The 12,585-nt window shown below is 63.9% G+C and overlaps 2 protein-coding genes across 2 annotated transcripts in view; both read right to left on the bottom strand.

Moving 5' to 3' along the window:
- The window catches only part of LOC101557147 (protein kinase C zeta type), a 30,228-nt gene extending 29,598 nt beyond the window's left edge, over positions 1-630 (bottom strand). Inside the window, exon 1 of the mRNA XM_055138224.1 lies at positions 545-630. Within this exon, the coding sequence (XP_054994199.1) occupies positions 545-630 (86 nt within the window). The remainder of the gene's footprint in view (positions 1-544) is intronic.
- Positions 631-2,268: 1,638 nt separating this feature from the next.
- LOC129404822 (protein kinase C zeta type-like) lies at positions 2,269-8,411 on the bottom strand. The gene is made up of 4 exons (XM_055137829.1): positions 8,231-8,411; positions 6,563-6,684; positions 4,291-4,377; positions 2,269-2,597 (listed from the first exon to the last, which is right to left on the bottom strand). The coding sequence occupies exons 1-4, from the start codon at positions 8,299-8,301 to the stop codon at positions 2,398-2,400; spliced, it is 480 nt and encodes a 159-aa protein (XP_054993804.1). The 5' UTR covers positions 8,302-8,411; the 3' UTR covers positions 2,269-2,397.
- Positions 8,412-12,585: the final 4,174 nt, after the last annotated feature.

Raw genomic sequence — 12,585 nt, 5'->3', positions numbered from 1 at the left:
CTGCCTGTGCCCCTCTTCCTTCCTTGCGGCCTCTGCAGTGGCCTGTGGCCTGGGCAGCATCTCACCCCACCTGGGCTCAGGTGCACTGGGCCCAACGCAGAACAAAACCCGGTGGTTCCTTCCCAGCCCAGAGAAGCCCCACAGAAGGGCATCAGGCCCACAGCAGGGCCCACCGAAGGGGAGACTGGGAGGGTCCTGCCCCGCACGCTCACGAGAAAGGCCAAGGAAGGACCATGGACTGGAAAGAGGTCCATGAACTGACCTCTGTTCACACACCACAGGGTGAGGACAAGCACCGAGCTGAGTGCAGTCCAATGTCCGGCCCACAGCACCAAGTGCAGTCCAATGTCCAGCCCACAGCGCCAAGTGCAGTCCAATGTCCGGCCCACAGCACCAAGTGCAGTCCAATGTCCGGCCCACAGCGCCAAGTGCAGTCCAATGTCCGGCCCACAGCGCCAAGTGCAGTCCAATGTCCGGCCCACAGCGCCAAGTGCAGTCCAATGTCCAGCCCACAGCGCCAAGTGCAGTCCAATGTCCAGCCCACAGCATCGAGTCCTGTCCAGGTCTCGTGTGCAGTGCCGAGCTGGGCATGAGCTGACACTGGCAGCATGGACACCGGGACGCATCCATGTGGCAGTTGCTGAGCCCAAGGAGGATGTGGGAAACAGGCTTTCACAGACCGGAGCTCTGGGCTGGAGCAACAGTAAGGTGGGCAGGCGTGTGCCTTGCACACAGCTGACACAATTCGCTCCCCACCACCCTGTAAACACCCTGGAGCCTGCCAGGAGTAATTCCTGAGCACCACTGGGTATGGCCCAAAAAGGGAAAACAGAAACTCCACATACAGGAACCCAGGCCGAGCACAAGAAACCGGGATCCCTCCCCAGCCCACCTGGCCTCAGAGCCCGCCGGGAGTGACCCCCAAACAAATGAAGAAAACTGCCGCTCAGATCAGATGTGACAGTCAGTGCTGCCCAGGGGGAGAATCGATTCTGCCACAGGGGCCACCACGCCTGTCACACCAGCCTGCAGGGCACTGGCCCACGAGTGCTCAGGGAGGGGCAGGTACTGGCCTGGGCAGGAATGTGGGTGGAGGGTCATCTGGGCAGTTCAGATGAGGGCGTGGACAAGTGGCTCACAGAGAACCAACTGCCTGCCTTTCAGTGCTAGAACATTCTGTCCGTGCAGCTCACACACAACCTGTGAGCAGACCGTGCACAGGGACTCTCCTGAGAAGGCCCCTCCTACCCCACCACAGGCCCACCTTCTTGCTGACCCTTGGCGCCAGCAGGGCTGCAGGAGGGTGGGGGGCCCTGGCTGGGGCCTGGGGGCAGTCACAGAAGCCGCTGGGTCAGCAGTGCAGGGAAGGGTGCCCCCATCTGCAGGTCACCGGCCCGCCACCGGAAGGAGCTGTGGAATGTGCGCCAGCAAACAGTCTGCCTTGAGTACCCCCAGGCATCCCAAGGGCCAGGCGCGCTGCGGGCAGGGTGTGCCTCCTTGCCAGGGCCTCTAGGGTCAGCCCCGATTTCTGCTACTAGGCTGCCCTGCACCTCTCTCGCCCAGGGGAGACAAGCGCTGGCCCATCAGCCCCCGGAGGGACTCCGGGAGCCAGACTGACCACTGTGCTAGTGAGCCGGTGTCCATACAACAGCCCCTGCTGGGGGCTCCCCAGGCCACAGTAGGGCACAGCCAGGCAGACGTTATGGGGTCTGGTCCGGGCAGACAGACGGACACTGAGGGCCAGAGCGATTATACAGCGGAAGGGCTCCTGCCTTGCGTGCGGGCGACCCAGGTTTGATCCCTGCATCCCAGACAGCCCCCCAGCACCAGCAGGAGAAACTCCTTAGCACGGAGCCAGGCATAAATCCTGAGCACTGCCGAGCATGACCCCCAAACAAACAAACAGAACGATGGACGCTGTGGGGCCTGGTCAGGGGCAGACGTGTGTCCTGAATCTCCTTAGGGGTCACAGGCCCTCCTGGGATCTCCCTTGTGGCACCCAGCTGGTAGCCCTGCTGAGGGCAGCAACAGTGACCTAGACACAGCACTCACAGCCACAAACTCACTCACACACACAGGGACACAGACACACCCACGGAGGGACACCCCCAGACACCCCCAGACATATCCCAGACACACCCAGAGATACGACCCAGACACCCCATACACACCCCCAGACACACCCATCGACACACCCACAGAGACATTCAGATACACACACACAGACTCACAGATACACTCACAGACATACCCACAGACTCACAGACACAGACACCCACAGACACCCACAAACACACACACAGTCACCCACAGACACCGACACACACAGACACACCTGCAGACACACAAAAAGACATACACAGTCACCCACAGACACCGACACACACAGACACACCCTCAGACAGATTCACAGACACACAGATACCACAGACATCCCCGCAGAAGGACACACACATGCCAACAGTCACAACCACACAGACTCACAGGCGAGAGCAGCAGAGTGGACACCAGCCTCAGAGGCCTGGCCCAGAGGCTGTGGTACTCACTGTCCTCGCCGGGGCAGGGCAGGCCGGGCTGCGCAGGGACGCTCGGGAAGACTGCAGGGGGGACAGAAGCCAGGTCAGCGGTGGCACCGGCATCCCTGCCTGCCAGAGGGGAGCCCAGAGCTCGGCTGTGCGGCATCAGCAGTGCGATGTTGACTCCGAAACCACGGAGGGCTACCCTGGGCATGCCAATCCCCCCCCACTGCATGACCAGGCCTCGTCAGGGGTCTCTCCTCGGCCTCAAGCACAAAGGGCTGCAGTTCAGCTACTGCTCCCTACCCAGCCTGAAGAGGGACAGTGAGGGCCGGGGAGGGACAGCGAGGAAGTGGCAAAGCACTGACCGGCCATTGTCCTTTTGGTCCCAGCTTTGGCTCAATTGTCCAGGGTGCATGCTGGGGGCCACTGACACCTGGGGGCCTCACAGCTGGGGGGTCATACAGCTGAAGGATGATACACCTGGGGGCCTCACACACCTGCGGGATCACCCACCTGGGGGATGGCACACCTGGGGGCCTCACACCTGGGGGATGGTATATTTCTGGGGGCCTCACAACTGGGGATCATACAGCTGAAGGATGATACACCTGGGGGCTTCACACCTGGGGGATGATGCACCCGGGGGCCAAACACCTGGGGCATCTTACACCTGGGGATAGTATACCTGAGGACCTCAACCTGGGGGATGATACACCTGGGGGGCCTCACACCTGGGGGCTGGTACGCCTGGGGGGCCAAACACCTGGGGCATCATACACCTGGAGATCACATACCTGGGGGATGGTACATCTAGGCCAACCACAGATGTACACATAGATGTGGCCGTTCAACCACGGTCACTGAAAAACCCCCAAACACTGGGAATCTAGGGCGGAAACCCCAATTCTTGGGCTGAATAAAGTATTTTCCCAAAACCTAATTTCTGACCAGCTCTGAGCTTCCCACTTAAGACACCAGCACCCAGGGAAGGAACCCCCCTTTCACCCCTGCCCAGGGCCCCGTCCCCCTCACCTCTCTCCCCTGCCCAGGGCCCGTCCCTCTCACCTCGCTCCCCTGCCTGGGGTCTGTCCCCCTCACCTCTCTCCCCTGCCTGGGGCCCGTCCCCCTCACCTCGCTCCCCTGCCTGGGGTCTGTCCCCCTCACCTCTCTCCCCTGCCCAGGGCCCATCCCCCTCACCTCTTCCCTGCCCGGGGCCTGTCCCTCTCTCCTCTCTCCCCTGCTTGGGGCCCATCCCTCTTACCTCTCCCCTGTCTGGGCCCTGTCCCCCCACCTCTCTCCCCTGCCCAGGGCCCATCCCCCTCACCTCTTCCCTGCCCGGGGCCTGTCCCTCTCTCCTCTCTCCCCTGTCTGGGCCCTGTCCCCCTCTCCTCTCTCCCCTGCCTGGGGCCCATCCCTCTTACCTCTCCCCTGTTCCCCTCTCCTCTCTCCCCTGTCCAGGGCCCGTCCATCTGACACTGCCTCTTCAGGGCCTAGAACGCCTGAGCACCAGGCTGCCAGGGCAACCGAGATCAGCCTGGGCTCCTGGGCTGAGGGTGGGATCCCGCGCTGCCTTTGCCAGAAGCACCATCACTCCTGGTGGGCTCAGGGGACCCTAATCAAACCCGGCGTGCAAGGCAGCGCCCTATGGCTGTCCTATGTCTCCAGGCCCGGCACTCTGGCTTCTACCCAGGAAATGCGAGAGTCGGACGGCTGCTGGGCCCTGATGCCCGTGCGCCCGGCCCCACCCTACAGGACCGGACACAATACTGACCGTGGAAGATGAGCACTGCCCTGCGCTGACAGGCCAGGCGGAAGGCCTCCTCCAGCTCCATCTGTGAGGACACAGTACAGGGGTCGCCTGCGGGCAACAGAGAGCACTGAGCCCCAGGACAGAGCAGGCGCAGGAGAAACCTGACTGGCGGCCACAGACACCTAGCCACTGACCAGGGAGCAGGAGGAAGCGAAAGCAATGGGGCAGCCTCACCACCCGCCAAGTCCAAGAGATCAGTGCCCACCTGCAGGGGCACAGGCAGGAGCTGGAAAAGGCCAGACAGGGACAAGGGGTCTGTAGACGAGGGCGCAGAGGGATAGGGGTTGCAGCTGGAGGTCAGGTACTAGGTGAATAGGGGTCTGGGATAGGGCCTGCAGGAGGGGTCTGGGGAACAGGGTCTGGGGGAGAGACGCCTGGAAGACAAGGGTCTGGGGAACAGGGGTCTGGGACACAGAGGTCTGGGACACAGGACCTGGGGGACAGGGTCTGGTGGATAATGGTCTGGGGGACAGAGTCTAGGACAGGGTCTGGGGAACAGGGGTCTGGGGGACAGGGCCTGGGGGACAGGGTCTTGGATAGGGTCTGGGAGACAGGGTCTAGGACAGGGCCTGGGGAACAGGGTCTTGGATAGGGTCTGGGGGACAGGGTCTAGGACAGGGTCTGGGGGACAGGGTCTGGAGGACAGGGGTCTGGGGGACAGGGTCTAGGACAGAGTCTAGGGGATAGGGTCTGGGACAGGGTCTAGGACAGGGACCTAGGGGACAGGGTCTAGGGCAGGGTCTGGAGGACAAGGTCTGGGAGACAGGGTCGAGGACAGGGTCTAGGACAGGGTTTAGGATAGAGTCTGGGGGACAGAGTCTGGGGGACAGAGGCCTGGAAGACAAGGGTCTGGGACACAAGGGTCTAGGACACAGGGGTCTGGGTCACAGGACCTGGGGGACAGTGTCTAGGACAGGGTCTGGGGGACAGGGTCTGGGGGACAGGGTCTAGGACAGGTTCTGGAGGACAAGGTCTGGGAGACAGGGTCGAGGACAGGGTCTAGGACAGGGTTTAGGATAGAGTCTGGGGGACAGAGTCTGGGGGACAGAGGCCTGGAAGACAAGGGTCTGGGGAACAGGGGTCTGGGACACAAGGGTCTAGGACACAGGGGTCTGGGTCACAGGACCTGGGGGACAGTGTCTAGGACAGGGTCTGGGGGACAGGGTCTGGGGGACAGGGTCTAGGACAGGGTCTGGGGGACAGGGGCTGGGGGACAGGGTCTAGGACAGGGTCTAGGACAGGGTCTGGGGGACAGGGTCTAGGACAGGGGCTGGCGGACAGGGTCTAGGACAGGGTCTGGGGGACAGGGTCTAGGACAGGGTCTGGGGGAAAGTGTCTAGGACAAGGTCTGGGGGACAGGGGCCTAGGGGACAGGGTCTGGGGGACAGGGTCTAGGACAGGGGTCTGGAGGACAGGATCTGGGGGACAGGGTCTAGGACAGGGTCTGGGGGACAGGGTCTGGGGACAGGGTCTGGGAGACAGTGTCTAGAACAGGGTCTGGGGGACAGGGTCTAGGACAGGGTCTGGGGGACAGGGTCTGGGGACAGGGTCTAGGACAGGGTCTGGGGGACAGGGTCTAGGACAGAGTCTGGAGGACAGGATCTGGGGGACAGGGTCTAGGACAGGGTCTAGGACAGGGTCTGGGGGACAGGGTCTAGGATAGGGTCTGGGGGACAGGGTCTAGGACAGGGTCTGGGGGACAGGGTCTAGGATAGGGGCTGGGGGACAGGGGTCTGGAGGACAGGATCTGGGAGACAGGGTCTAGGACAGAGTCTGGGGGAAAGTGTCTAGTACAGGGTCTGGGGGACAGGGTCTAGGACAGGGTCTGGGGGACAGGGTCTGGGGACAGGGTCTGGGGGACAGGGTCTAGGACAGGGTCTGGGGGACAGGGTCTAGGACAGAGTCTGGGGGACAGGGTCTAGGACAGGGTCTAGGACAGAGTCTGGGGGACAGGGTCTAGGACAGGGTCTGGGGGACAGGGTCTAGGACAGGGTCTGGGGGACAGTCTCTAGGACAGGGTCTGGGGGACAGTCTCTAGGACAGGGTCTCGGGAACAGGGGTTGAGGGACAGGGCCTGGGGGTGCATGTCTGCAGGCTCGCGGGCTCAGGACCAGAGTCTGTCCCTGCCACGGGGCCTGAGGGTGTCCCTGCCCCCTGGTCAGTCCTGCTTGCCGAGTGCCCCTTCCAGGAGTCCCAGCCCAGCAGGCAGCCGCAGTCCCTCCCCAAGACACACCTTCGCTGTCCACCCACTTGAGGGTGAGCGGGTGGCTGCCGCTGAGCCTGCACAGGCCGCGCACTTCTGCACACAGCTCCTGGAAGGTGGTGGCGGGGTCGACGCTGCTGATGAACAGGTCCCTGGGCGGGGGGGCACACGGGCAGCTGACCCGCGGGTTCCGTGGGTAGCTCCCACAGAAGTCCTGGGTGCTGCCAGGTTCCTCCAGCGGTCTCGGAAGAGCCCTGTGCAGCACTGGGTGTGGCCCCAAGCTCGTGGCCCTGACCCCCACCCCAGGCACATACAGCCCTGCTGGGGGTCTGGGAGGCAAGTTGACCCCCCTCAGGACGGAGGTGGAGGGTGCTCAGGGACACTGCTCCCCCAGAGACAAAGGAGGGACGCTGCCCCCAGGCACCAAAACAGGAGCCTTCAGGGCTCCCACGGTCCCCTGGAGCTCAGCAAGCACCCACCCAGTATGGGGGTCTGCAGGGCTGGGGGTCACCTCTCTATGGGACCCCACACCCCCAAGGCAGCCTCCTTCCTGCTGGAACTGCCAAGAACCAGCTCTTCAGGGCTCCCCTAGCCCAGCCCAGCCTGGAGGGTCAGCAGAGGGGAAACGGAGGCAGGGGGCCAGGCACACTTCTCCCTGGAGACTCGGACGGGAGGGGGCACCGGCTTTTGCCCTCAGCAGTGCCAGGACAGGTGCTAAGAGACAGTAAAGGGCGAGCTGGACCCGGGGCTCTGGGGGGCTGTCCAAGCAGGGCAAGGTCTCCGAAGTCCCCGAACTGTGAGGCCCTCCGGTGCTCTGTTGTGACTGCACCCCCAAGGGGACCCCCATATCCAGCTTTTGGGGGGCCACAGCCTCTTTCTTAGAGAGCCCCTGTCCACCCCTTGTTCACCCCTGGTGGACGAAGACGGGGCCGAGTGAAGGTCAGAGTGGGCCCCATGTTCTGGTCACCCACATTCACACCTTCTTGCTGTCCGCTCCCTTGCCTAGAGGCCCCTGAGGCGGGCGTGGGCGTGGTCACTGAAGCCTCTCTGCCCACACCCCGTGAGTCCCCCAAGACGGCCTGGGAGCCCCTAAGTGCGGCCTCGGCACCAGGCGGGCACTGCGTGGGGGACCGGACCGAGGGTGCCGGGACCCAGCCAGGAGCACCGCCGGGAGCACCGCGCCGGCACCGCCCGCAGAGCCCGAGCGCGCGTCCACCCCAGCCCGCTCCGCAGCCCGGCTCCCACCGACTGGCCGGGCGGCGCCCTGCCCTCCAGCCACGCCCGCGCAGTCCGCGCCGGGGGGACAGCAGCCCCGCCGGCCAGTCCCCGTCTGCGTCCACTGCCCCGCCGGCTCCGACCCGCCGCCCGTCCCACCGCCCGCCCAGCAGCCGGTCCAACCCGCCGCCCGTCCAGCCCGTCCCGCCGCCCGTCCAGCCCGTCCAGCAGCCAGTTCAACCCGCCGCCTGTCCAGCCCGTCCAGTTGCCCATCCCGCCGCCCGTCCAGCAGCCAGTTCAACCCGCCGCGCGTCCAGCCCGTCCCGCCGCGCGTCCAGCCCGTCCAGCCCGTCCCGCCGCCCGTCCAACCCGGCCCGCCGCGCGTCCAGCCCGTCCAGCCCGTCCCGCCGCCCGTCCAGCCCGTCCCGCCGCGCGTCCAGCCCGTCCAGCCCGTCCAGCCCGGCCCGCCGCCGCCGGCCTCACCCGCCGTAGTGCGCCTTGAGGCGGACGCGGCCGCCGCTCCCGTCCATCTTGGGGCGCGTCCGGCTGGGCATGGCGTGGACGGCTGTCAGAGCGGCGGCCCGAGCGCGCGGGTCAGGGTGCGGGCCGGGGGCCGGGGCGGGGGCCGGGCGGGCCGGGCCGGGCGCCTCCCGCTGCCCCCGGGGCGCCGGAACATGGCGGCCGGGCCGGCCGGGCCGGGGCCGGGGCGGGGGCGGTGGCACCTGCGGCCAATGAGGGCGAGGCGGGGCCCACCTGGGCCAATGGCGCGGCGCGGGCCACCTGTGGGGCGGGGCGCGGCCCACCTGCGGCCAATGGCGGCGCGCGGCCCCTCGCGGGACGCGCCTCTGGGGCCCCGACGCGGCGCTCCGAGGCTGAACTCCGGCGGGGCGCGCCCTCCCTCACGCCTGTCCCGAGCGCCCCGCGCCCCCACCCTCCCTCACCCCTCCCGGCGCAGACCCCGGGAACCGCCCTTCCTCTCGCTCCTCTCCCTCCTCGCTTCTCCCCTCCTCTCCCTTCCTCCACCTAGCGTTTCCCCTCCCCTCCCGCTCGCTTCGCCCTCTCACCTCCCGCTCCTCACCTCTCCTCAGTTTTCCCCTCCTCACGTTCCCCCTCACCCCCGCCTCAGCTCCCTCCTCACATCCCCTCCTCACCCCTCCTCACTTTCCCCCTCACCTCCCTCCCCACTTCACCCTCCTCACTTCACACCCTCTCATCTCCCTCCTCACTCTCTCTTCTCTCCTCACATCCCCCCTCACCCTTCTCACTTCCTCTTCAGCTCTCTTCCTCACGCTCTCCTCAGCTCCTCACTTCCCACCTCACACCCCCTCCTCACCCCTCCCCACTTTCCCCCTCACTCCTCCTCACTTCCTCTTCACTTCTCAGCCCCCCTCAGTTCTCTCCTCACTTCTCACTCTCATCTGACTCCTCTCACTTCTCCCCTCCTCACATTCCCTCCTCAGCCCTCCTCACTTCCTCTTCATTTCTCCTCCTCACTCCCCTCCCAGTTCCCCCTTCACTTCCCTGTCCTTCCTTCCTAGCCTCTCTCTCCTGCGTGTGTGTGTGTGTGTGGAGGAGGGTCGCAGAGTTTCTGTGTGGGAGAGGGAGAGGACTCAGCACTCTGCGGTGTGGCCGCCAGAGAGAAGCCCCCCAGGCCTGGCTCCTCACTGTCTGGAACCACAGCGGGGCACAGCCAGGACTGACCAACCGGGAGGGACAGTCGCCTTCCTGCATCCCCGGGCACCCCAGAGCCCTGGACTGAGCGCCAGAGCGTCTAAGAGCCACCTGCCACCTGAGCACTGTTCTGGAAGTGGGTCCCTAGTGCGCCCCCACTCATTGCTGCAGCCCCCTCATGACAACCAGAAGCGGCAGTGGCTGAGCAGAAAGGCAGGCCCCGCCCACCTCCGGGTACACGCCCTGGTTGCCCTCTCTCCCCCCCCCCCCCCGCAGGTGTCACTTCCGCCCCGCCCTCCCCACGGTGTCACTGTCCAGCGGCCAGCACTCTTCCCTCCCCAGCCACCCTCATCCTCTCTGCCCGGATGTGGTGGCTTGGCGCCTGTGACCTGCAGCGGGAGGAAGGAAACCAGCTTATAGGTGAAGACCCTCAGGACCGAGATCCAGTAGGGGATCACAGTGGGGCCACGGGCAGGGTGCCGCCTCTGCCCCCCATCATGTACCTCAGTGGAGGGCGTGGGGCTGACCCTGCTGTGTGCTGCCCACTGGGGGCTGGGGAGACTCTAGGCACGGCTCTCTGAGCAGACCTGGCCGCTGGCAGCTCCGGCACCTCCTGTGCCCCAGCCCCGCTCTGGGCAGCAGATGTTTCCTCTGCCGCGGGTCACGGGGCTTGGGGAAAGTGACAAACAACAGCCTCCACCTCTGTGGATTCATTTGTTCCACTGCCTCTGACCCGCAGGGTCTGGGGTGTGGGGGATGATCAGACATGGCTGCTGGGGTGCTGTGGGAGGGGCGCACTGAGCCGCCCTTCCCAGAGCATGCAGCTCTGAGAGGGGCCTGAAGCTTTCAGGGAGGGCAGCGCCCTCCAGTGGGGGCTCCCTGCCCTACACCTGTCTGGCCTCACAGGCGGCGGCTCCTCTGTGTGTGTGTACACATGCTTGCTCTTGTGTGTGCGTCTGCACATGCTTGTGTGTGCTTATATGTGCATGTGTACATACTATGAGAGCCTGTGTGTGCATGCTTTTGTGTACACATGTCTGTGTGCCTGTGTAAGCATGTCGCTGTTCCATGTATATGTGTCTGTGTGTGCATGTGCCTGTGTGCATGTGCCTGTGTATGCATATGCCTGTGTGCATGTGTCTGTGTGTGCATGTGCCTATGTGTATGTGTCTGTGCGCATGTTTGTGTATGCATGTCATGTGTCCATGTGCCTATCTGTATGTGTCTGTGTGTGCCTGTGTGTCCATGCGCCTGTATGTCTGAGCCTGTATATATGTGCTTGTGTGTTCATGTGCCTGTGTGTCCATGTGCCTCCATGTGCCTGTGTATATGTTCCTATATGTGCATGTGCCTATGTGTATATGTGTGTGTCTGTGTGTGCATGTGCCTATGTGTATATGCCTATATGTATGGGTTTGTGTGTCCATGTGACTGTGTGTGCATGTGCATAAATGTGCATGTGCCTGTGTGTGTCTGTGTGTGCATGTGCCTGTGTATATGTGTCTATGTGTGTGTCTGTGTGTGCATGTGCCTATGTGTATGTGTCTGTGTGTGCCTGTGTGTATGTGCCTATATGTATGGGTTTGTGTGTTCATGTGCCTGTGTGTGCATGTGCTTATATGTGCATGTGCCTGTGTGTATGTATGTGTGCATGTGTCTGTATGTGTATGTGCCTGTGTGCATGTTCCTATGTGTGCATGTGCCTGTGTGTATGTTCCTCTGTATGCATGTGCCTGTGTGTCTGTGCATGTGCCTATGTGTCTATGCATGTGCCTGCATGTGCATGTGCCTGTATGTGCCTGTGTGTGCCCCTGACATGTGTGGCATGTTTGTGCATCTCTATATGATGTGCATGAGTAGAGGGGTGCTGGGGCTGTCCATGTGTGCAGACAGGGATCAGAAAGGAGGGCTGGGGGGAGGGGGTGTCAGGGCTTTGGGGAGGGGCCTGGTGAATGAGAAGGGATGAGCCTGGGCCTGCTGTGCTCCCCACACTCCCACTGGGTTCACACCCTGTACTGGGGCGTGGTTGTGTTGTCCTGTCAGGGCAGTGTGACACAGATGAGCCCAGGGTCCAATCCTCAACAGGTGCCAAGGCTGCCTCTTCTTGCAGGACCCTTTGGTGCCAGGCTCCCTCCCAGGACGTAGCTCCCCCCTAATGTGGCAGCACAGCTCCAATCTGGGTAAGCCCGTGGGCCGGGGTGGCCCAGTGTCATGCCCTGCTTGCACGGTAGCAAGCAGATGTGCCGCAGCCAGGCCCCCAGTGCCGCTGTGGCCTGGACGGTGGGAGGCAGAGTGAAGCCCCTGCTGCACCCTCGCGGCACTGGCCCAGATTATATTTAACCCAGAGCAAGTGAGGGCTGAGGAGGCGGCTCCCACGCCACGGTGACCATGGCAACTGCGTGGCGGAGCAGTCTTCGGGCGAGTCCTGCGCTCAGCCTTCTCGCAGTTCCCAGGCGCCCACAGCTTCCCCGCTGTACCCACCTGGAGAACCCCCCACCCCTGCCTGAGACCCCACCCGTCTCCTTTGCTTCCTCACTGTCAGAATGCAGGCCAGGCCCAGGGCCCGGCTGGGACTCAGGTCCAGGTGACGGGTGACAGGCAGAGCTACCGGAAGAGCCGCAGACAGGATCACTGAGACCTTCCTGGAAGGGTGTTGCAGCCCCCAGACCCCAGAGATGCTCCTGCTGCTACCTTACAGATGGGGCAGGGGAAAGGCGGGGAGCCAGAGGCCCTCAGCCTTGTGCCGGGAGCAGCCCCTCGGGCCCTAGTGAGGGTGGGCACTCCCAGGCAGGAGGGTCCTTGGTGGGCCTGGACGGTGCTGCACACAGCACTGGCCGCCCCCTACCCCGGGCCCCAGCATGAGGGCCTGAGGCTGGCCCAGCCTGCTTGTCCGTGAGCCCCACTTGGAGAGTCGGCCACGGTGCCCACACACTCGCCTGCCCAGAGCCCCAGGCTTGATTTCTAGGCGGACTGGAGAAGCCGTCTCCTTACTTCCTCGCTACGCCACCTCCAGAGTGTCCCCAGGTCCTACTCACTGGGAGCAAGAGGTCCCTACTTGAAAGAGGGCTCCTGCAGCTGGGGAGGCTCAGGTGAGAGCGAGACAAGGACAGAGAGAGACAGACACAGAGACAGAGACAGAGAGACAGGAGAGATAGGCAAAGACAGAC

This window comes from Sorex araneus, chromosome 5 (assembly GCF_027595985.1).
Source record: "Sorex araneus isolate mSorAra2 chromosome 5, mSorAra2.pri, whole genome shotgun sequence".
In the NCBI taxonomy this organism is placed as follows: domain Eukaryota; kingdom Metazoa; phylum Chordata; class Mammalia; order Eulipotyphla; family Soricidae; genus Sorex; species Sorex araneus.
Note: the sequence above shows the minus strand (reverse complement) of the source record. Positions and strands in the feature narration are given on the sequence as shown.